Source organism: Convolutriloba macropyga, chromosome 13 (assembly GCF_964194025.1).
Source record: "Convolutriloba macropyga chromosome 13, txConMacr16.3, whole genome shotgun sequence".
Taxonomy (NCBI): Eukaryota; Metazoa; Xenacoelomorpha; order Acoela; family Convolutidae; genus Convolutriloba; species Convolutriloba macropyga.
In genome coordinates, this window is record NC_134480.1 from 33,850,675 (window position 1) to 33,876,857 (window position 26,183).

The 26,183-nt window shown below is 36.3% G+C and overlaps 2 protein-coding genes across 3 annotated transcripts in view; both read left to right on the forward strand.

Moving 5' to 3' along the window:
- The window catches only part of LOC142351924 (sodium/potassium/calcium exchanger 4-like), a 60,035-nt gene extending 37,229 nt beyond the window's left edge, over positions 1 to 22,806 (forward strand). For both annotated transcript variants that reach the window (XM_075404180.1, XM_075404182.1), the window contains exons 9-10: positions 20,151 to 20,294; positions 20,790 to 22,806. In XM_075404180.1, coding sequence (XP_075260295.1) covers positions 20,151 to 20,294; positions 20,790 to 20,980 — 335 coding nt within the window. In that variant the 3' untranslated portion in view covers positions 20,981 to 22,806. The remainder of the gene's footprint in view (positions 1 to 20,150; positions 20,295 to 20,789) is intronic.
- The window catches only part of LOC142351437 (uncharacterized), a 376,474-nt gene that overhangs the window by 82,130 nt on the left and 268,161 nt on the right, over positions 1 to 26,183 (forward strand). The gene's annotated exons all lie outside the window — the stretch shown is intronic.

The window sequence follows — 26,183 nt, forward strand, 5'->3', positions numbered from 1 at the left end:
GTTTATGGTCAAAAGAACTCAGATGTAATAAAGGTCCTCGATGAAAAGGCTTCTGCGTAATGAATTTTAAGCTCTATTAATTTTTGTTTGAACGGTTTTTACATAGCTTTTTGAGTGGCGTCGTTACCTTTTTCAACTTATATCTGTATTTGTTTCTATCTCTATGGCACGTAAGTCTATTATTTCGCAGCTATTCCAGCAATCTGCTCTTCAGTCTATTGGAAGTAAACTTTTGAATGCTTACTTAAACTCTCTGCACTTAGTAAATAGTTGATTAAGTGAATATCAATAACCGTAAAGCCAGGCCATTTTTGGCCACCGTAAACACAATTCATTGTGCTTTTTCCATTGAACTGGGAGACCTTTTATTTGGGCAAAATGTTGGTGAGTTTATAATTGCTCTGGAACAAAGTTTGAATCAATTATTGTAACCAGGTTTATTTTTACGCAAAAATTGCGCTTAGAAAATTTTTTCGATTTCTGTTCTTGAATTATTTTTTCACACTTATCTGCTTGCTTATTTGCTTGACCTAAATTGAGAAATCAAATATGCGTTGAAATTATATAACCGATTGTAAACTTCAGATGACAAGGACTGATAGTCGAGTGGTAAGTGCTTTCTTTTAGGATGCAGGAGGGCGCGGGGTCGGATCCTTCCCTAGTTGGAATTATTTTTCTCCCGTTCAACTTAATTCCCGTCGGAGAGCATGTTGTCCGACGTTAGTCGGTTCATCTTTATGCATTCCATTTTTTTATCTGGTCTTAGTTGTAATATTGATGTTTTTAATGATGTTTTCTTTTTGTTGAAAGTTTGGGTAGGCAAGCAACTACCTGTAAGCAAGCAAGTGTTTGAAGCCGATCTCATTTGGTGTCAAAATATTAATGAGTTTTCGAGTTTTGAGAACTTATTTTCTTTTGTGATTTTCTCCCTTGTCTTTTAATTCAGCTTAAAGCTGTTATTTACATATTAGCAGAATGTCATTGGATAATATACTTCTTGATGTCGAAATTCCTTCGGTTGATAATATTACCGATCTGGGAATTGAGGTATCCAAAACGTTGAAATGGAGTTTTCATATTCAAAGAAAAATAGTAAAAGTTCGTCGATCGTTCGATTACCTGAAGCACAGTGTTCCCTTCAACCTCCCATCTGGAGTCAGTTTCAATTTTTTCAAGGCATTTGTTTTGTCGGTTCTATATGGATACCCTACTTGGTTTCCTGAATTTTCTGATATACGGAGATTAGAACAGCTCAATATCCATGGCCTGCGTTGGTACTTTGGTTACATTGACTACTCCTCCCTGCTAAAATTATCCAACTCTCTGCCAATATGTTATCAACTTATCGAGCGTGACATACGTGTCTTTACGGCAATCTTAAGCAATGGAATTTGCATATCTTTTGAAAACTTTTTCAAGTTGGACGCAAAGGTCTTAAACCTACAAACTTTTAATCGTGAACGTCTGGCACTCACACGAGCTAAGAAAAGATGTACAGAAAAATCGTTTTTCTTCAGAGTTGAACGTATTATAAATGACGCCGCGGATTTACTTAATGTCAGCATCAGTTTTTTCAAGAACATTCGCAAATCCAAAACCGCAACTCAAAACTACTGATGACAATGAGGAATGATAAATTTGGTTTTTACTTATCATCCACGTGGTATCTTAGGTGTAGATGTAGTTTCTGTATAGCATGACTTTCTGTTCAATTAATGATTACTTTTTCCTAGCTGTTACTTAATTTATATCATTTTTTATCTTTGTGCTACTGTTTTTATCATCATCTATGTTGGTAGGAACGGAACGCATAACTTAAGCGTTTTTCAGAAAATAACTGAAATAATAATGAGCATGAAATGTTTACAAAACCAAATCCAATTTTAACTTCAAAACTGTACAAAGATTATGACGGCGAAGTAACTTAGACTGATGAGAAAGGTTGAATCAGTAAGTTTTGTTTCCGATAAAAATGTTATTGTAGATCTACATTGAATTTCTCATCAACCTAAAGAAAGTCTTAGAGCCAAAAATATTGGACTTTTAATATCGAAATTATGAATGTTCCCCGGAAAAAAAACATTACCCAAAAAGGCACATTTCGCATCTTATAAATCTATGTTTGATAAAACTCAGATTTAACAACCAAATCTCAACCAAATATAGACCAGCAGTATATATACGACCCAATTGAAGCCCCAAAGACTTTTTGGGTGTAACGTGTTAATGGAGTATTGAATAGAGACGTGAGTTAACAGATCTCGGTCAATTTATTGATTAGTTGCTAATGTTGAATTTCGTGTATTCAGGTAACTTTAGTTCGTGGTTTATTTATCTTACAAAATGATCTTCTGTTTTCCTTACTGAGTCTTTTTATCAATTTTTTTGGGATTAAAATTTTTTAGTAAGATCAGACTGACCTGTTAGTTGCGCATCTTCTTTCAGAGGAACCTCCAAGTAGTTGTCTGAACACTTAGGAACTTTGTATCGATTAAGATTAGGTGGTTTGTAATTGTTTTTATTTGAATAGGGGATTAGTTTAAGGTTATCTAAGATTTAGTAATTTCACTTGAGATCTTTGTTGGATTACCTAATTTTTTAAGTACAGCCTCATTTATTTTGATATTGCTTACCTCGATTACTGTAAACTATAACCATCAAACAATCACTAAGTAGGTTAAGTTAGGGAAAGGAGTGGAGGACAGCGGAGAAGACTGTTTGTCTAGAGAGTTTTAACAGGCCGCGCTCCTTCTAGGAGACGAATAGTGAAGCTACTCTGATGGTAGCGCTGCGTACTCGTAAACGACTGGCAAGTTAGGGTAACCAATGTAGCATGGTATGCTGTACCAAATAGACTCCTCGAGGTCCGCAGTATTCCTTATTGCCCAATGGGCAATGGCTTAGCGTTCCCTTCAAGTAGGTTATTACTAGTCTGGTTGGACTGTGAAGTGAACACCGACGAGCTCCGCACGCCAGCTTCTGTTAAGTAAATTGGTTGATCCAGTGTTTAATTATTTTAATTGATGACCTGGTATGGTTCTTAATCGTAGTGTCATCAATTTCATTTTTTAGTAACAAACCTCTCACGCTCAGTGAATGAATAACTATTTAATTAGTGAGGCAGGAAAACTTATACTGGTGTTACCGTTTATCATTTAATTAATGAAAGTTTATAATGCTTCGACAACATAAAATTTGCATTGAACGGATGGTTTGGTATAACCCTTTTTTCCATTAAGGGCAATACGTTAGCTCATTTATGGAACGTTGCTCTGTTAGAACACTTTTTGAAACTTTGGAAAAAAAATTTGTCAATTTTAATCTTTCTTTTTCTGTTTCAATCCCGATGTGCGTCTAGCGCGTCAACGGCGGCTATTTTCCGGCAATCTGCTGGCTCTGTTAGATTTTTAGACGGTTTTGTTTTTTAATTCTGTTTTTCAATTTTTGAGTAGTCATGTCTTTTTGAAATTCGAAAGCTCTTCCTTTAATTGGTGTGTCAGTGAGGGTTGGTTCTTGTTTTTCTGTGGGTTGTCTTTCGCTTGTTTTCCTGCTCTGGTTTTCAATTTTTTTTGTTTTCCTCTATTCTTGTTACGACGATTTGATCACGCGCTAAGAATTCAAAGAATGACTTTTCCGACAGTTTCTAATCATGAGCTGATTATTTATGCGTGATGTTGTTTTTTTACTGCATTATTTATGGTTTTTAGCTCGATCGTAAACTTAACGAATACCTCCTTCAATAAAATACTTCTGCGCTCATTAAATCTAAATTGAGATTTTAAACATGATCACAATATTTTTACTTTGTGGCACTCAATGTGTTAATTTCATGATGATTGAAAAAAATGCTTTCGAACTTGATTAGTTGTGTTCTATCTGATAGATATTTAATTCAGTGTGAACGTTTCCTTGGAATCCGATCTGCGACTGAGAATTTTTACTACTGAGGATTGTGAAGTTGAATCATCAAGTATTTTTTTTCTTCAGAGTGATAAGTTACAGTTTCAAGTGTATTTCTGCTCAAATTTCAAAACATATGTTTTGTTAGCCGTCGGCTAATTGAACTGAAAACATTTGGCGATGCTTTTTGGTAAGCTAATCAAAAATTATCCCATTTTTCATTCTGCCGTGCCCTCATTTCACTCTCTTTCTCAAACAGCTTAAGGCCTTTGTTCTCTTTCTTTTGATTATTGTGTCCTAAAATGGAGAAAGACAAAGCCGATAGCTAAATTACTTCTTCGCTGTTTTGATTCCAGTACCATAATTGGAACCTGCTTCCTTATTCGAACCCCAATGACACGATTGATCACTCTCTTAACTTTGCTCCCTTTTTAGGTATGAATATGGATGCACTCTTTAGGCATGAATATGGATGCATAGATTTTGTTCATTGTGGGACAGGAAACAGATCCTATTTATTAAATCTTTAGATCCTATAGAAACTAGGATTCTTTTTCTTTCATTTGATATTTTTATCGATTCGACTCCGTTTTGATCTCTTGCTTATGAAAGGGATCAACATTTTTATTGCAGATTCTCCAGTCATTCCCATGAGATTTTTTCATATTTGAAGCTACATTTTGACCATTGACTTATATGGCTATCTATTGAAACTAAAATAGATACCATAGTTCATAGATAGATAGTTTCAAGGCGAACCCTATGTAATCTGCGTACTTAATTTTATTCATTAAAATACAATTGGAATCGGGGAAAAATACAAGTGCGGCCGTCTAATTTTGCTTTATTGCAATGCTTCATTTTTAGTTGCAATCGCTATGATCGGCTTTGAAGCTATACAAACCTTCATCAGTGCAAATAGACGCTTAGGTCTCTTTATATAGGCTAATAGGAACATTTTTGTCCACTTGGAAGGGATCCTAGGAGCATTTGTATACGGTGTGTGAACGATTGTGAACCAAAAGAAGTAAGGTGTCACGCCCCTATTTCGTTCCTTATAGTTACGTGATGATATTCCTTAAAATATCCATAAATAAGTGCTATAAATTAGTTCATATTCAGTTAGTTGCAAGGCCATATATAGCCAGTATTTCCATCTAGGCCTGTAACCTCTAATTTGTTTATGTTTACGAGAAACAACCGCAGATTGACAGTTTTACTAGCAAACACTTCAAGTGCCTAAAAGCCTCAATATTTACTTTTTTGAGTTTCTTGAAGATAAATTCACATAATCAGTAAATAACTTCATGAGAGATTATGTATTTGGTGAAGTAATTATTCTGATAAAGTAGGTGCTAATACGGAATTGTATATGTACTGAACAAACACCAAGAGACGTACAAAAGCCGGAAATCGCCCTACTTGAAAATCAGTAAATATTTGCGAAGGACCAATACAACTAAAGGCACAGTCCTGCGGAACCCACTATCGGCAGAACACTGGAGAACAAACCTGACAATCAGTTGCCTATCATCTTATAAAACTTGATAAACTTGAGAAACTCCTTGTTAAATTATTAAATAATTCTTGCTAAAATTAATTAAAGATTGAACTGGAAATTCTCTTGAAAACCTCCAAGCTTGGTAAACTTAGTTACAGAAGAAATAGCGACTAACTTAACACTTAAATGCAAGGCAAACTAGTGGATATATCACGCATCCGAACCGCTCAATAAAAGGCTATTACTAGCTAATTTTATTCAAAATATATCTGCTAAAAATCGTACTGTGAAACATCAAGATAAGTCCTTGTAAAATGGCAATTATTCAAGTTAATTACTCCTCATATAAACCTCAATAACACCACGAGGAACACTACTAAAATCAGTGCGTAACATGGTGACAGGAGTTATTAACTGTTTTTCAGTTTAACGGACCAATAATTCGATTAATTCCTTGATATTTTCGATATTTCCTTTCTTTATTCTGTTGTTTTCTTTCTTCTCTTCTTCTCCATTACCTTAAGAGCCTCCAATCATCCAGAACCACATCCAGCACTTCCTTTCCGAGCAAGATGATAACACAAAAAGCAGTAACAAAGGAAAGAATGGGTGGAAACTGTGTTTGTGTCTCTGTGGACTAAATGCAACGGCAATGCAAAAGTGTTTGAGTGCACAATAACTGGAACAAACTCAACCACAGCCGCCAAAACGGACAAAAACAACACAGGGTATTTGCAAGCGAGGATATTGTGAGTAAATGAATTTGTAAAATTAACTTTGGTGCTTTATTTATGTCAATTTATAAAGAACAAATTCTCCCCGCTATTAATAATTGCCGAGCTTCCCCCAATTTTGTTGAACATATTGAAGGAAACCACATTAATTATACCCAAAACAACCGTAAAACGCAAGCTCAGATAGTAACCGCTTTTTCCTCTTCATTTTATAAATCCATTGTAATTTATGTGCTAGATAAAGATGATAAACGTGTTGCAATTTATTGGACAGCAAAAAGTCTAAATCAAAAAGTTCGCAAATTTGGCCTTATTCGTAACAAACTTCAATCTGACGGAGATATTAACCTTGATAACATCATCACTGATTATCAGATAACATCAGAATAATAAATTACTGAAACCATCACTTAATTATTAACTAAAAAGAGGGCAAAACAAAGTTTAAACAAAAAATAAAAAACAACTATATTTTATTTCCCCGCACAGCTCCGGAGGTTAATGAATCAAACAGTGACTTCGGTCAATTATGCTGTTGCCTATTTGAGTGCAGCTTCCACAAGGCCTGTGCGGTCGTGGTCCCCACGAATTTTCCTAAACTAAGGGGCACTCTTTAGAGGTGAGACTTCGGCGGCCCATACGGCTTCAACGATATAAGTCTGACGATTCGACCGGAGCTTTAGGAATAGGCTTATAAGCAGCCCTTCTTTATTACTTTCTGAACGAATGGTTTCAGTAGTTTCTTTTCTGATATTCTTGTGCTATTCATTTAACTGTTTTCATCTCTTAAAACCCCTTAATCTCTCCATTAAGTTAAGTGTGCTATTTAATACTTTAGAACGAAAGTAAGACTGATTGAACGAAAAGTATATAATCTAATCGGGTAAAAAGCAAAATGGCACACGCGCAGATCAACATCACGCCTTTTTCCGGATCAGAAACGGACAATTTTAACGAGTTTGAACAACTAATAACAGGTGCAATCGGAGTCGCAGCAATCGCAAACGCGCAACAAGCGAACTTTCTGCAATTACATTTAAAAGGAGACGCTTTACGATACTTCTTAACCCTACCAGAGGCTACCAGACTAGTCTTCGAAGACAGTATAACAGCTCTAAGAAATAGATTCACGCAGGATGACTTGAGAGAGATCAGAATTATAAAGTTAGAGAATCAAAAGTTTAATCCAAAAACAGACACTGTTAAAAATTTCTTAGTAAAGTTAAGAACTGAAGCCAATAAAGCATATCCAGCACCTGAAATAGTAGTAGCGCCAGCAGGAGCAGGTGACCCAGAAGCTCGTAGATTCGAAAGAGAGACAGCAGCAAGAGATTCTGCCCTACAGATGTCAGAAAATCGAAAAAATGAGCAAATAAAGCGCTTCTTTATTAAGTCAATGCCAAACTGGCTTAAGCCTAAGCTCTTAGAAAGGCCAGAAACAGATACCATTGATCAATTATGCACCTTAGCTAGCCAACAAATTGCAATAAGGGAGATGTGTAACAGAGAAGAGTACTTTGACGACGGTTTTAATGAAATAACGGAAACAAATACTGATAAAATGTTAAAAGCAATAGCTGCTATTTCAAATAATCAGAAAGAACTTGAGCAGAAACTTGAGCAGAGAACAGCACCTAAAAATGAGCCATCAGAACAAGGCACAGTTAATATTTTTACACCACATTATCCACAGCAAGTTTATAAACAAAGTTATAGACAAAATTTCCGCCCCCAATACCAAAATTATCGACCAAATTACCCTCAATATCAGTCTAATAACTGTCCAGTTCAGCAAAACTATCGGCCCCAGCAACAGTATGCCCCTCGTGCTAATAATTACCGAGAGTTTAGACCACAATTTAATGCCCCTAGACCGTTTCATTATAACGAACAGCCACAAACTCGTAATTATTGGACCGAACCTTCAGACAGTCCCCCATTTGTTCATCCAGCTTATGTTAATAGACCAGTTTATCGGTTCCCAACAAAAATACCCCACAAAACTTTCTTAGACAGGGTATAGTTTACGATAGTCCAGCTCCAGGACAAAACCGATATAGCACTCAACAATCAAATCAGTTTAATCGTGCAAGTAACCCTCAAAATAGAAATATGAGAGGTATGAATTTCCCATTTAATCAACAAAAAAACTAATAAAGCCACCCAACTTTACAAAACAAAATAAAAATTATAAAAACTCAGTTAACTATTATAACGAAAGCACGTCTAGTCCTAGTTTAGATAAAGTAATAGAGCCAGTTTATAACAAAAGCAACAAAAAGCGTAGAAAACGCAAAAGTAATAATAATAAAAGTAAAGTTAATAATTCTGTGCAACTCCCAACACAAGTACCTCAATCCTCACCAAAGCCAACACCACATGTTCAGCAATTATTCAGCATTGTCCCACTTTTAGGCAGAACATTGTCCTATGTTAAAGTTAAATTTAATGGAGAATTAGAAAGACGCGCACTAGTTGATACAGGAGCATTTGCAAATGTGATAAGTCGTGAATTCTACAAGGAAATAATTAACACAAATATTAACTCAATAACAGAAATAGAAAAACCTGATCTAGATAAAGTTAAAATGGCAAACGGCAACATAGTTAAAATTGATAAAGCAATTAAAATTACATTTAAATTGGGCACACAAACATTTGCAGAAGATTTCCTTGTTTTAATTGTCACAACTCCTGTAATATTAGGCAACCCATTCTTCGTTAAACACAAAGTTAGCATCTGCCCAGGACAAAGTTACATTAACTTCCCTGATCAAACTCTGCAAATAAATGAAATAAAGCCAGAAAAGCAACCCAGAAGAGTTGTAAAACGTAAAAAATTCGGAGTTTATACACAGAAAAAGCAATTTTTACAGCCAAATCAACAAGCAGTATTAGAATGCAAGCTTTATGATGAACTAGAATCATTCACTGACCTCTGTGGGGTAATAATTCCAAACGAAATCTTTGAAAAAGACAGTGAAGTAATATTAACATCCTCTTTAAGTAAAGTTGCTGAAAATAACATTCTGTACATCTATGTCCTGAACATTACCGATCACCCAATTAACATAAATAAAGGCGAAGAAATAGCCAAATTTTCATTCTTAACATCAGACCAAGCTGAAAAGTTGTTAGAAGTAGATCCTCAATTAATTAATGTGGCAAAAATGAGCGAAAATTATTTAACAGAAATAAATCAACTAATTCAAGTTACAGACACCCCAAAAAGAAAGGCTCAACCAGCGAAACCAGCACCAGAATATGAAAAACTATGGTTCCCAACGCCTGAAACGTGCCCAGATCCGACAAACTTGTCGCCCTTGCAGAGAGATATCTATGAGCAACTGCTAAAACTGCAAGAAATGGAGAAATTAGATCCAAAGGGTAATAATCAGGATAAAATAACATTTTTGAGCAAGTTTCCGTGGGAAAAATCAGCTCTTAATGGTGAGCAAAAAGCAGTAGTAGGCGAACTACTAGTTGAATTCAGTGATATCTTTGCGAAACACAGATTTGACGTCGGATATAATACAAATTTAAAAATAAAGTTAACTCCAGAAAGAAGCATACCAATTTACGAAGAAGGCCCTCCAACACCCGTCCATTTGAGAAATGAGCTACAAGTAGAGCTCGCACTAATGCATTATTACGGACTGATAACAACTTTGTCTCAATCAAGATATAGTAGTCCACTTTTCGCACAACGAAAGAATTCAGGAAGACTTAGACTATTAATTGACTTGAGAAAAGTAAACCACTTGCTGAAAAATGACTACGTGAATACCAACTTCCCGATTTCCAACATGAGTGACGCAATAAATTACTTTGCCGGGAAAAAATTGTTCACAAAACTTGACTGTTCTCAAGCATATCACTGTGTGCAAATGGCAGACGATGTATCAGTGCAACTGCTAGCATTTAACTTTGCTTCGAGAACTTATGCTTATAAATGTCTTGCACAAGGATTGAATAAGTCAGTAACAGGATTCAGTTCCTTTATTAGACATTACTTGGACCCATGTTTAGCATCAGGAAACTGTACCCAGTTTATGGATGATATTGGAAATGCAGTAACAAATTTTGAACAATTGGTACCCTCTTTACGAGAAGTTTTTACGTGTATACGTCAATCCGGACTGAAACTGTCGCCCGAAAAGTGTGAAATACCAACAGATACGATGAAATTCCTTGGAAATAACATCAATGCAGAAGGAATATCACCAGAAAAATCAAAAATAACTAAATTTCTTGATAAATTCAAAATGCCAAAAACAACAAAGCAAGTAAAACGACTAATTGGCTTCACGCAATTCTTCCGTAATTACATACCTAATCTAGGTGAAAAACTAATGTCATTTTACAAGCTCCTGAAGAAGGATGCAGTAATAGAAACCACAGAAGAACATGTAAAGGCATTAGAAGTAATAAAGAAAGATTTAATGGAAGCAACGAATGTAACTTTGCGATTACCAAAACCAGGTCTACAGTATGTAATTCTTTGTGATGCTAGTTACCACGGTGCAGGTTTTGTACTAATGGTGGAAGACTACGTAAACGAAACAGGAAAGAAAGAAAAGAAAACATACGCTCCCGTATCGTTTGGATCGCATTTGTTTAATGCTACGCAATTAAAGTTCTCAATTTATTACAAAGAGTTCCTAGCCTTGTACTATGCACTGGACTACTTTTCACACTACATTTGGGGATCAAGCAAACAAGTAATTATACTCACCGACAACAAAAGCCTTACACAATTCTTTCAGTCAAAAGTAATACCGCCATCTCTTTGGAATTGTTTAGACAGAATACTCGCCTTTAATATAGTAATTGCTCATATTCCTGGACGCGCTAATTATGCAGCGGATTTTCTCTCGCGAATGGAGAATGACAAATCAGCAACAATGTCTCTAAAGTTAACAGACAGAATTCCAGTTAAAGAAATAGAAATTGACACAGAAGCACAAAACCCTGATGTAGAACTAAATGTGTTATTTGATACTGAAGGCCTCGGTGACGAAATAAATGAAGACGAAGTTAACTTTCTTAAAAAACTAGGAGTTTATGAAGATTACAAAAAGCGACAAAATAATGTTCCAATTACAGAAATTCAAGGGCTGTTAAAACTTAAACGAAAACACGAAATAAATTCAATTGAGTACCCAAATCCATTAGATGAATTTCCAGATCTTACAGACAACTTAATTAGCCTTAACTTAGCAGATAAGCAGCAAAAAGATGCAGACATTAGAACAGTAATAAGCTGGATTCAACAAAATAATCAACAACCTGACTTAAAGTATGCTACAACAAACTTAAAGAAGTATCACAAGCACTTAAATAGATTAATTCTTGAAGGGAATGTCTTATACCGGAATTTTTATGATGATACTGGAAAAGTACCTCATAAACAATTCTGTGTACCTAAGCATTTCTGGAAAGATACTATATATAGGCTCCATAATTCACAAACAGCAGGTCACTTAGGCATCAAAGCAACAATTCAGGAATTTAGAAAGCGATTTTATTATCCAGGCTTCACCGAACATTTCATTAGTTTCATCAAAAATTGCCTCACTTGTCTTCAATTTAACAGAGTACCAAAAAGCCATATTACACCAAAGTTACAACCAGTCAGTTCACTACAATCATATCCAGGAGATATGCTCCAAATTGATTTAGTAGGCCCCCTAAAGTCATCGCAGTATAAGTATGTTTTGAGTGCAATAGATGTCTTCACAAAGTACCTATTCGCAGTTCCATTAACAAACGGATATGCCGACACAGTAGCCCGAGAACTAGTAAAGGTGTTCTTCCAACACAGCTACATTCCTCAAACAATACTTAGTGACTTAGGAACTAACTTTACTTCTGAATTAATGTCAGAATTAGCAAGCTTACTAGAAGTAAAGTTAAAACATGCCTCACTAAAGCACCCTCAGACTATTGGAGCAGTAGAACGATCTCACGGACCACTGAAACGAATTCTGAAACTTAATACAGAAGAACAATGGAAAGACTGGCATAAATATGTTCCTCTTGCAACCTTTATTCATAATACTTCATATCATTCAGCGACAAATTGTTGTCCTTCAACTTTATTCCATGGCAGAGAACCCATAAAACCCCTTGACATACGGTTCTCCAGAAAAGTAATGGATGCAGTAGCAGTAAATTCTGATTTCGTTAATGAACTGCAAGACGCCATGATGCAAAAGTATGGAGAAAACAAAGAAAAATTAACGACTGCTTACCTGAAGTACAAAAAGTATTATGATCAAAAAGCATCAGCTAAACCGATTCTGGAGAAATCATTCTGTTTACTTTTGAATCCTAAGCTACTAGAACAATCAACAGTAATAGCTCCCCAAGTACAGAAATGGCTCCCGCTATATAAAGTGGAAAAAGCCCTTACTGATTCTAATTATATCATTCGAAAAGTAAATACGAACTACACCCAATGTGTTCATCGCATCAGACTGAAGCCAATTAAACCAAGTGAAACTCCTGAAGATCTCGAAGTCATCAACCCTGTAAACTTTCAACCTGATCCGTCGAGAAGACAACACATGGAACCTGACCTATTTGATAAACATATCCCAGAATTAATCAATGAGCAAGAAACAGAGATACAACAATCCAAGAAAGTGAAACAAGATCCAGTCAGAGTGACCATAAATGTTCCCATAGGTGGACCATTAGCAGGACCAGCAGTAGCAGCACCTCCAGCAGCCCCACCGGCCCCACCAAGGGTAGTAGCACCAGCAGTTAGACCACGAACTGCCCCAGTCCATCTTCCAGTATTTGATTCCTCAAGTTCAGACGAAGCAATCCCAAATTTATTTGATGAAAATAGCAGTTCAGATGAAAATTTAGCTGACCTAAACCTGGACGCAGAACAAATTGCCCGAATACCAGTTAATTCGTTAATTGCTGACGAAATTAGACCTCAAGAACCAGAAGTTCGCGTTCCTCTTGTATCATCCTCATCAGACGATGAAATGTTTTTACCAGTTCAACAGCCACAGCCGTCAATAGTACCACTTGATATTGAATCGCCTCCAGAAACACACGAAGAACAATATGCTCTAACTGACAGAAAAATAAGAGTGCGACCTTATAATCCTAAACGAAAACCAGAGAAAAATGCATTCAAACCACTAGACTACCAACGGCGAAAAAATGTACGCGGATTTAAATTTGATAGAGAAATAATGTTGCATAAAGAAGATAGAACAAACCCTTACCTAACCAACCAAGTTAGAAGAACAGGCAGTCCTAGACCAAAAAATGCACGTGCCAGACTGGAACAAGAAGAAAAACGTGAAGCAATAAAAGCATCAGCACAACAGTCAAATACACCAAGTAGAGAGACAAAACTGGATCAAGTTCGAGCAAGTATAGCAAAATATTCAGGGAGAACGCCCAGCAGTTCAGCAAATAAACCAGTTACTAGATCTCAATCGAAAAAATCTTCACCAGGCTCATCTAATCAAAATTTAAACCATTTTAGTCAAGAAATAAATGCAACATATCTAAGTTCTCCAACAGATATCTTATATTCACCACACTCTTTTGCACACTGTATATCAGCAGACCTTGCAATGGCAAAGGGATTAGCCCGACAAGTCAAAAGCTGGTACCCAGCAGCCCCAAGTGCAATTAGACTTAGATATCCACCTGATATTGGCTCAGTTTTAATCTACTTCGACCCTATTTCTGAACGTTATATCTTCAGTTTAGTTACCAAATTTAGATACTACCACAAACCAACTTACGAATCTGTATTAGCAAGTCTCTATGAACTGAGAGAAATAGTAATAGATGCAGGAATTACACACTTAAGTCTTCCAAAACTCGCCAGTGGCTATGATAAATTGGATTTTAACATCATTTTTGAGCTTATGCCAAGTCTTCGACCCTCTACCCATAACCATCTATATCCATTAGCATGTACAGACCCAGTACAGTCCAGCAGTACCCTTCATCCACCCCAAAAGCCCAACAAGCCTGAGCAACTTAGCCCTAAAGCCCAAAAATTGCCAAAAAACCGAAAATTTTTAACCTCAAAATCCAGTTATTTTGATATGTCTCCAAAACTACTTGTCCGAACCTGGATTAACCTATTGTTCTGAAAAGCCCTCATCCAGTAGCAGCGATTCCAGCTATTATTGACCCCATTCGACCCGTTCTAAGTACCAAAAACTTAGCCTAAAATTGACCCTTCCGAAAATCCTAGGTTCACTTCAGAAAAAGTCATAAAATTGTGAAAAATGCCCCGATCACCCCAAACTTTTGCGCTGCAGCATTTTTCAAGCTGAGGAACCGACATGCAAATTGTGAAGCGATTTGGAGAACTCAATTTTTGACTGGAGCCCTCAATTTTTGACACTTTTCGAATCCGCTCGAATTCAATGATAACTCCCACAAAAAACCCCCAATTGATCCATTTTATAGCCCTAGATCATCCTACTGCTCACGCTTGACATCCCAGTACCCAAAAATCCCGTCAAAAATCAATAAAAGTTGAGTTATGACAAAAATACCGAACCCTACCAAAGTGTGCTAAAATTGATTAAAATGTAGTGTAAATTATACCCCAAAAATATGCCAAAAACTGTCCCAAATGCCTCCAGCAGCTACTCCCAGCTGCCACCCACATGGTACAACCTCAAAAAATTGTTAAAACCCATTATTTCCAAGTATATGTTGAAAAATGATGAAAAAACGAAAATTGCGCTTCTGCTTCAATTCACCGCTTCAAAAATTTTGTCATTTTATTCTCCACCTGACCCGATAAAAGCCACCTATACCCACTAGAACCCTAGTGTAAACCCCCACTAGCCTTGTAGCACCATAAAAACCAGTCCCAGCTCACCCTAGTATCAACCATGAAGACTTAAACCCAAATAAGCTCTGAAATTGCCACAAATTTGTCAGGAAAAATCCAGTTATTTCCCACTAGAGTCAAAAATATTAACTTCTGACAAAAATTGACCATACCATCAGCACTCCCACATCTATATCTCTCAGAATATGCACTCCCAGCCCCCTAGTGCCAATACAAGCTGAGAAAAGACTGCCAAAGTACCGAAAATCACAAAAAATCGAGTGTAATTTCCAGAAAAAGTGATCAAAAATGCATCTTAATACCCGAATATGCCCAATTTTATTGTTAATTCAGTTAGCCCTACTCATAAGCAGTCCAACCATAGCAATATCAATCATTTTGAACAAGTATTTCATAACCTCATAGCCAATAACCTATCCCCTATCTGGGCCTTTCCAAAAAACCCAGGTTCACTGCAGCAAAAACGTTATAACTCGTAAAAAAATAGTTGAAACCGCCCAAATTTTTGCGCTGCAGGGTTTTTTGAGCCGATAAAGCGATTCACCAATTTTGAGCTCAATCGGAGCATTTTAAAAATTGAGTGACGCTGGGCCCCTCAATTTTGGAGACTTTTTGAAAATTTACGAACATGTTCATAAAATCCGAAATATTGATTGAAAATCCGATATTATTAGCTTAAAACATCCGCATGCTCAAGCTCTACACGCTCATATCAAAAATATTGAAAATTGTTAAGTAAAATGTTGAAATAATAGTAAAAAACTGAAGCCTACCAAACTCTTCTCAAATTTGTCAAAACAGAGCCAAATTTAGAACATAAAAATAGTATCAAATAGCCGAATTATGAGCCCATATCCAATATCCAATCTCCCTAGTAGTTACCCAAGCCCAATAAACCTATACAATTGCACAGAAATTCATAAATGTTGAAAAAAGTGAAAAAATCGAAAATTGCAGATATTTCACAAAATTTGGTCCGAAATTCTAAAGTGAAAAACTCAACATATTATAGTCAAATCATGCATTAAACCACACCAAAAGCTGCCACCAACATAGTATTCACTATTATGACCCACAATTACCGCCAAAAATCAATCATCTTCAACCCATGTAAACTTATGCACAAAACATGACGCATCACAAGTAAAAATTCAGTAAATTTCACAGAAAATCTGGCATAAAACCTAAGTTAAACAACTCCCAACCTACCAAAATGCTACCTCTGATACCCATAGATATCAGCACTAACAGTTAGCACCTGATTTAGGCCACTAGAGAATCACCAGACCGACACATGTCTAGAAGAAGCTCAATTAGTGGAAAAATCATGCTTGAAAATTTGCATTTTGGACCCAAACATCAACGTTTTGACCCGATAAATAGCTTCAAACCCTATAATTCAGTAACATACATTAGTACCAAGCATAGACAGTACCATTTTAACCATTCAATACCGATAATGTATGAACAGTGACGACTTATTCAGACCGAAATTTCATGATTCAAAAATAGCCAGGTTCAGATCACAAAAACAATCATAACTTTGCGAAAAATGCATAAATTGCGCCAAATTTTTGCGCTGCAGGGTTTTTTAAGCCACTGAAGCGATCTGTCAATCTTGAGCCCGATCGGAGCAATTTAAAAATTGAGTGACGCTGGAGCCCTCAATTTTTCGTTTTTTCAGACATCAGTAAAAAAGTTGACCAAAAAGTGTCCAAAAATCTGAATTTATTGCATAGTTATTCCCCACCGATGTCTACTGAATGGGCCAAGCCAAAAAATTTGCCCAAAGTTCAATAAAAATTGAAAAATTCACATATTTACCACACCAGCCCTGACGCGGAAAAATCACCAAAATTACGAAAAAATTACATGTGAAAATTAGTACCAAATACTCTTCCAAATCAGTCCAAATTACATACAAGTGCTGCTAACAACCAGGACAAGTATCTAGAACCATTAGAACCAGTCTATGATCAATAATTGACAAGTAAATTAAAGTTAATGCCCAAAAATCAAAAAAGTCATTATGTCATCAATTTTGCACTCTCACTCACAAATATGCCATTATAAAGTCACACACTGCAATTAAAAAGTTACCACATGCTCACACACACTACAGCTTCTAGTTCCACCAGTAAAAACCAACCACAATTGTTGCAATCCAAAGATATCTCTGAAAAACTTGCCCATAACTGAAAGTACATTACATGATAATCAAAACAATTGCACTGAAACTAGTTCATTTTCCATCGACGTAACCTTCCCACTCAGCAAATTCAAGCACTAATTGTTCACACGCGCACCAAACAACGCAGCAAAGCCATAGACAACTGGTCACTACTATCATCGACATCTATTTATTAGTTAGCACTCACTAACTTTCCCATTTTCCCCTATTTACTCCCTGAAAAACTCGAAAAAACATGTAAAGACTGCACAATTCGACCCCCCCAACCACTATCCCCATCATCACACACCCAACAGTCAACCAAATAACCACACTTCAACATGTTTAAACACCATATTTTGTAGTAATACCAATAAACACACAAATCAACACACATGATCCAAAAGTAAAGTATACCTGAAACAAATAAATATCACATAAACAAGTGCCACATTGAGAAAACTAGACCTAGAAGCCTGAATCCAGTAAGCGAACGAACAAAAGGAACCACCATAACATGTCATAACAGCAATAGTTGGTCACAAAACCAAAAATATTGCAAAAGTTTTACAATATCGAGTTCCATTTGAGTATCTGACCACTGAGAGAAAAGTTGACTTTTAGTCAAACTTTCAGCCAAACTTTCAGAGAATGAACATATTGCTGTCAATGAACTGCACATACAGCAACACAGCTTTCCGTTCATTTTATGCTCGAAAGGCAGACAAATTGCCAAAGCTAGTGAAACACAATGAAAAGGGAAACTGAAGAGCTCGTGCACAAAGTGATGAAAATTGTTTTCTTAGATATTTTTCCTTTCTCCCCGAACAGGACCTCACGAGTCCAAGTGAAGGATAATAAAGGAAAAAGCTCTTGATCTTGCTCAGAGTGAGTAGCCTGACCTAAAACACATCATCCAGCAAAAACAGAATGAAGTAACTACCCTGCATAGATACAATGCATAAGTCCATAAAGGCTTCACGAAAAGCCAAAAGGTGGAAGATTATTGCACGAGTAGCATGCATCACAGTTCTCCTCTCATCCACGACAGCATTCCAATGACAACCATTCGGACAATATAAACGACGACCAGAAGAGACAAACTTGAGACTTCTCCGCAAGTGACATCAGTTTTGTTCATAGGGAGAGCAATCTTCAAGTTTTCCTTCAACTCTTCAACTGTCCAACTAAAAAGTGCATCTTCAACTTGAAACAGACAAATTTGATACAGAAGACGAACAAACTACCACAGAAGACGAACTGGACAATCGAGCTCAACCCCGAGAGGAGAGTATTCTTTGAGTTCTTGAAAGTCTTATATAGTTCGACAAGTATTATTCTTTTAACAGTTAAAATATCCCTTCATTCATTAAGTTCTATAAATCAGTGCTTCATAAGTTCAAACTAGTACCTCAATTCACAACCTAACCCAGTGCTTTAAACCATCCCTCCAGTTTAACCATATGTGTCTCCTCCTCAAAAGTTTAGAGCCATTATTCACAGAAATAACCATGATTATTCCCAGTGCTAATTCCCGCTGTTCTTTTAACCGTCACTTTATCTTATGTCTTCACTCTTTACTCTGAAATTAGCGCACTTTCACATCTTTAACGTTCCTTCAAAGCTCTTAATCTTGTCTTAACCCTCTTTATTTTAACCTTGTCTTAACTTAAACTTTATTTCTCTTATCTTCTTTCATTGTCTTTAACTTAAATGCTTTCGTTCCCAACTATTTTCTAAGAAAACATAAATTGGGTGGCTCCAACAAAAATATGTTTATATCCTCATACTTGTGCAGATTATATGTTTTATAGAAAAATTGTAAAACCCCAGTTCTTTCACTAAAATTTTCATGGAAAATTTTCATAAAGTCGGGTAGTGTCACGCCCCTATTTCGTTCCTTATAGTTACGTGATGATATTCCTCAAAATATCCATAAATAAGTGCTATAAATTAGTTCATATTCAGTTAGTTGCAAGGCCATATATAGCCAGTATTTCCATCTAGGCCTGTAACCTCTAATTTGTTTATGTTTACGAGAAACAACCGCAGATTGACAGTTTTACTAGCAAACACTTCAAGTGCCTAAAAGCCTCAATATTTACTTTTTTGAGTTTCTTGAAGATAAATTCACATAATCAGTAAATAACTTCATGAGAGATTATGTATTTGGTGAAGTAATTATTCTGATAAAGTAGGTGCTAATACGGAATTGTATATGTACTGAACAAACACCAAGAGACGTACAAGAGCCGGAAATCGCCCTTCTTGAAAATCAGTAAATATTTGCGAAGGACCAATACAACTAAAGGCACAGTCCTGCGGAACCCACTATCGGCAGAACACCGGAGAACCAACCTGACAATCAGTTGCCTATCATCTTATAAAACTTGATAAACTTGAGAAACTCCTTGTTAAATTATTAAATAATTCTTGCTAAAATTAATTAAAGATTGAACTGGAAATTCTCTTGAAAACCTCCAAGTTTGGTAAACTTAGTTACAGAAGAAATAGCGACTAACTTAACACTAAAATGCAAGGCAAACTAGTGGATATATCACGCATCCGAACCGCTCAATAAAAGGCTATTACTAGCTAATTTTATTCAAAATATATCTGCTAAAAATCGTACTGTGAAACATCAAAATAAGTCCTTGTAAAATGGCAATTATTCAAGTTAATTACTCCTCATATAAACCTCAATAACACCACGAGGAACACTACTAAAATCAGTGCGTAACATAAGGTCTTCACTCGAAACTGTTTAACATATCAACTAGGGGCGAATGTTAATGATCTATATCTAGAGAAATCTAACTTTTAACATCTGTTTTGACTATAAATACAAGTAAAAAACTGTACACTTTTTGTCCCGTTTAATTTACTTTAAAAATGTGTTGTTGATATTTGTGTTTGATAGTTGGACTCATTCTGCTCAATTCTTGGTAGTAATTTGAAAAGTGCTTTGAAGAGTATGTTGTGTGTTATTTTTAGTGGCTAGACAGGGTCTCGGAGACATGGCAGTGTCCAATAGCATTGGGAGCAATGTGTTTGACATCCTGGTGGGTCTGGGCATCCCCTGGTTCCTCAAGACTGTCATCATCTCCTGGAACTACGATATCCGCATACGCAGCAAAGGTACTCCCCTCATACAATCCCCTCTCTCTGTGTCCTTTGCAAATACTTCCTGACATCTGTTTTGATTATCAAGGTGGAAATCAAAACTTTGGTATTTTAATTCAGTTTATTAGTTTGCGCATAAGAGAATTAAGGAAAGACACTGAAAAATTGCGGTGAATTTGATGTTTGTGAGAGATGTCCTTACTGTATCATCAGATTGATTAGACGTCTTGAAAATATTATTGGATGTGCTCGAATCAACACAACATAAAAAGATGAAATAACATTTTTTGCAGAGCTTGGAATCTTTCAAATGGTTATAATAGTGTGTATTAATTGTAATAGCTGATCCCACCTCTTATCATCACTCTTTACCATGCATTATCTGCGCACAACGCAAAAAGACGTAATAGTTTGTTCACAGATTTTACAATAAAACAGGAGGGGGGGGGTGAGTAGAGGTGCTTTTGCAGCTGAGGGTAGTTGCAATGAAAAGGCGTCTTTTTTGTGTAGGTCTGAAGTGGTCTGTGGTGCTTCTGTTCATAAGTGTGGCCATCACGATAGTGTCAATTGGAGCCAACAAGTGGAGACTGAACCGAAAATTGGGAATCCTATTCCTGGCAACCTACGTGGTCTACATTGCCATTGCATGCCTCATCGAACTCAACGTTTTCGTCAACATCAATCCCCCCACCTGCAATTGAACCCAGAAATATTCATTTGAAGATTAACACAACCAATGTAATGGTTTACTCAGACAAATGTCAGCAAATCAAGACCAAGTGAACGAATGACGCTTGCGAGAGAAACAGCATCTTTCATTTCAAAACTTGACCTGTTCTTGAGTTTATTTAGGCGAGTTGAGCAGTAATGGCTCAAAAAGTAAAACAAAAAACTTCATTTTTGTCAAAGATTGAATGTTTCTGTGTTTGTCAAAAACAATTTTCAGTTTTTGGAAGATTCTTCAAGTGTTTGGAACGTCTGTGAATATGGTTACTCTCCTGTTAACAAACTTTGTAGCATATTTTGGGACTATTTTCTCCACAAATTAACAAAAATCGGTCCACGGAATCCAGTGTGGACACGAACTTTAAAACTAAGCATTGATTATTATGTACATAGCCTAATAACATACAACAAGAAGTATTGAAAGAAAACAGGACGTCACCTGTGGGCATACGGGGACACTTATCTAGTTTAAGGGGAAAAAAGGAGGCAGCCAAATAAAACGCTATATTCAAGCTTTTTGCCTCATTCTCCAAAACAGAAACTCCTCCCCTCACTACCGTTCCATCACAATGTGATCAAATTTGTGGCGTAAATATTGCTGCGGGTGCTTTGGAATGAAGACGTTTGATATTGGCGTGAACCCATTCACCAAAACACCACCAAAACTGATTAAGACGTGATAATTTTAATTTGTAATAAATTTGTGGAATTTATTAGTTTGTTGAAATGACGTTGGGATAGAACAGCTTCGGTGTTCTATGTATGCATCAAATGTTCTTTGCCTGTGCGCAAACACAGCAGCACGCGGGGGATTATTTTGATAGTACACTTTATTGTGCACACAAATCTTGAAATTTTTAAGAAATGATTAAAGTTAAAAAAAGTGCAGTTCAGTTAGCTTTGTCGACCTTAATGAAAAATTAGAGACCAAAATGCACACTGAGAAAAATAATGATTTTAAGGCGGTGGAAGGAGGGGAGGGGATGACATTAATACTAATTACAAAAAAATAAATAACTTCGTCGTCAAATTATAATGGTTTTGTTGTGCATTTTGGTTGCAGGCTATAATGACGCAAATTGTTTACCATTTTCAAAGTCGAAAAGAGAAAAGTTGGTTTAGCTGTGAAGCAGTCAATTTTGCTGACGTCAGCAAGACTTATTTATTACTATAATTATTTAGTAAAGTAAACATGCCAATTTGAAATGAGCCCAAACTTTTTGTTGCAGTTTAGTTTACTTACGTACTTAACTTTAGTTAGCTTAGAGAGTTGACGCGAAAGGCGTTTCTTTGTAAAGCTTATAACGGTTGTTCACAGCAAAGATTATTTTAATTCATCAAAGCGTTATTTTGATAGGATTTCACTAAATTTTGATAATTTTTGAGTTTCGTGTTGCAGTAAACTTTTTGTTGTGCAGTGAAGTTAGAAGAATCGTGTGAACGCGTTCAACCGCCCAACCCTACCCCCCCCCCCCCCCTCAACACCCCGCACTCATTCGTTGAATTAAGTATGGGCGGTTCTTAAATAAAAGGTTGGTTGTTTCGATGAAAAATACTGCTAATTTGAACAGTCCCTAAATTACGCAGATGATTTATTGAACGTGGAATCGTTGAAGATTTTCTGATGCAACAGTTTTTTGTTCTGGATGCTAATCTAAAGGGTGATAGAAATTAAGATGGTTTTTCTTCATATTTAATCGTATAATTTGATGGCTTTCGATTTAAAAAATGGTCAAAAAATATTGCCTTCTTTTGAATTCAGAAACAAATTTTATTAATTAAAACTAATTTTAGTCCTCGAGGGTGTTTTCTATAGTGAAAAATCACTTGCAACAACGTTGAGGAGGGACGGTAACAAAAATCTGGCTATATTTTGTTTATACTGCCAAGAAATGATTAAAAATTTAGTTATGTTATGTTGATGAAACGCGGCAAAACTTTCTGTACTTGTGTGACCATTCCATGCAGTAGAGAAATGCTAATTAGCCAATTAACATTTTCTCTCCAAGTTTTGCATTTGAGTAATGAGTGATTTTTACATTTAACTGGCCTCCATCTGTTCTGGCGATTTAGACTTTTATTCATCTTATTGTGGCTTTCGTACTACAAATGAGACTAATAGTAATTTCAAAATAGAGAACAATTGTTACGCTCATTGAAAAAAGTGAACGTTAAAATCGTTTTTTATAGCTGCGAAGCTGTAAGCTGAGCGTAGCTATATTGCGGTGCTCTTGGTTTTTTACAATTCAAAGAATTTGAATTGTATTGGGGCGCTGTCTTTTTTTTTTAAGATCTGTTCGCACATTTTCATGATTTTTGAAGTCAAATTGGAGTTGTGATTTTCGTCACGCCGAAACAGGAAATGGAGCGAAAAAGCGAGTGATTTTGCGGCGTGAATTTTTTTCGCTCTAATTTTAAAGTAGAGTGAGAAAACGGTGTTTGAACAAAAATTCGGTTTCTCGGGGCGCTGTCTTTTTTTTTAAGATCTGTTCGCACATTTTCATGATTTTTGAAGTCAAATTGGAGTTGTGATTTTCGTCACGCCGAAACAGGAAATGGAGCGAAAAAGCGAGTGATTTTGCGGCGTGAATTTTTTTCGCTCTAATTTTAAAGTAGAGTGAGAAAACGGTGTTTGAACAAAAATTCGGTTTCTCGGGGCGCTGTCTTTTTTTTTAAGATCTGTTCGCACATTTTCATGATTTTTGAAGTCAAATTGGAGTTGTGATTTTCGTCACGCCGAAACAGGAAATGGAGCGAAAAAGCGAGTGATTTTGCGGCGTGAATTTTTTTCGCTCTAATTTTAAAGTAGAGTGAGAAAACGGTGTTTGAACAAAAATTCGGTTTCTCGGTAGTGGTTTTTTGTTCACATGCGGCATTTTGACATTGATTTTCTGTTTATTTCTTATTTTTTTGTTCTTATTTTTTTAAAAATGGTTTTCTCAATTCACTCATAGTCCATTCTAGGTCTAGTTCTTCTGTTTAGTCAATGAAAATTCTTTGAATTGTACGTCAGGACTTGTCCTGCTATGTTTTTTTTTGTTTCGTCGTCTGACGCTTCATTTTCGTTTTACATTTGTTCTAGAACATTCTGTCTCGTCACTGCTTAAATGGCTTTTTCGCGCTTGATTTCACGCTTTCTGCGTGACCTAAATTGCGGTTATTCAGAAACAGAATCTGTTCCTAAAACAAAGTTGATTGTAAGAAAACAGATTGTATGGTCCGACAGCCGAGTGGTTAAGGCGACTGGCTGTTAAGCAGGAGATCGCCGGTTCGAGACGCGACAGGGAAAATTTTTTTGCACCCAAAAACAACCTCCTTTGAAATAAACTTGTAAGTTTTATAGGCGGCGGCGATAACTATTATCAACTCACTTCTGTATCTTTTTCCATCTGTATTTTACGGCTCGCAAGTCTATTTCGCAGCTATTCCGGCAATCTGCCGGCTATGTTTTTTACTTGATATACTGCCTTTGTTGAAGCCTAATTTATTAAACGATCTGAAGTCCGTTTCGTTCGACCTCTATTTCAATCGACGCAAAATCATCTGAAGTGGACTAGTCCTAAGTGCTGAAGAACGAACAAACCTTTTTCCAGAAAAGATTCACATTTGGCCAGCTTGCCACATGCAACAGTTAATCGAGTCAAACTGTTCAACTTGAGCGTAAAACTGATGAATTCAGGATCTATTACTTGTGAAATTGAAAGAGGTTGACTTACGTTGAACAGATTTTACTTGGGGTTCAACTTACTGCTGCTTGTGGAAAAATGGCAATTTTCCATATTGATTTTCTCTTTTAGTGGAATCGTCATTTTTTTTCAAATTTATGCCCATTGAGCTTCTGAAGATTTTGTGTCGGTTGTTTTAAAAATCAAATGGAATGCAAGTCATGAAGTTGACTTTTTTTACTGGTGTTTTTGCCTCAAACTGCAAATAGATGAGTCCTGCTTTTTTGTCCGACATTCGTCAGGTTCATTTGCATTTTGTCGAAAGAAATTGGACTTATAGATGAAGCGCGAAGGGGGAAAACATGAAGTTTAATAGTCCTACAAAAGTTCACCTTGCTGCGAAATTGCTGGGTAGGCATACATTCACAGCGAGATGAAACTCACGAATGATGGTCAATTCACACGTTGTTACGCATAAGACTTCTAATGTGAGGTTTAATCAAACGATCTCGTGAGTGTATATGTAGCTTACTTATGATTCGTGAATGTTGCTTCTGATATCCAGCTAATTTTGTTTACTGTAACGCTTGACTACTCTGATTTTGTTGAGATTAGTTTGCTTCTTGTGAAGACAATTTTTCAAGCTGTTGTCGGCGAATAATTTTGCGATGCGCTTTTGTACATTAAATCTCCGTAAGGCAGTATTTATTTTCAAGGCACTCAGAACAGTATAACGACTTGCTAAAAAGAAGCTGCCTTCATGTTTTAAGCCGGTTAGTATAGTGGCCCTGTTTTTTACAATCAAAAAGATTGTATTAGTGCGCGGGTTTTTGTTCAAGATCTGTTCAATATCCGTCATTTTCACGCCACTGGGAAGTCAAATTGGAGTGATTATTTTAGTTAAGCCCGGGAGGCAAAGGAGGAAAGAGGGAGTAATTTTAAAGCGTGCTTTTGTCAAACTACCTTTAAAGTGGAGAGCAATTGGTGTTTGAACAAATTTTTGGTTTTTAGGGGACTTCTTTTCACGTAGGTCAATTTGACTTGCTATCGGTATTTTTTTCTTGATTGATATTAGTAAGATACATTCGTGTTCTTATTGTGCCTATTTGCAATTGCTAGCATGCCAGCTGGCAGCTCATGATCTTTATGACTTCGACACTGTTTGTTATAATAACTTTTAGGGAAATTTTGACTATTTTTTACAGCTGCAAGCTGAGCGGAGCTACATAGCGGTGCTCTTGGTTTTTTACAGTTCTAAGAATTTGCATTGTATTTTATGCTGTCTTTTCTTAAGATCTGTTCACACATTTTCATGATATTGAAGTCAAATTGGAGTGGTGATTTTGGTCACGCCGAAACTGGAAATGGAGCAAAAAAGCGAGTGGTATTTTGACATTTATTTAATGCTTTTTGTTTATTTTTTGATCTGAATTTTAGAAATGGTTTTCCCAATTCACTCATAGTCCGTTATAGGTGTAGTTTCTTTTTAGGCGTAGTTTCAATGAAAATTTTT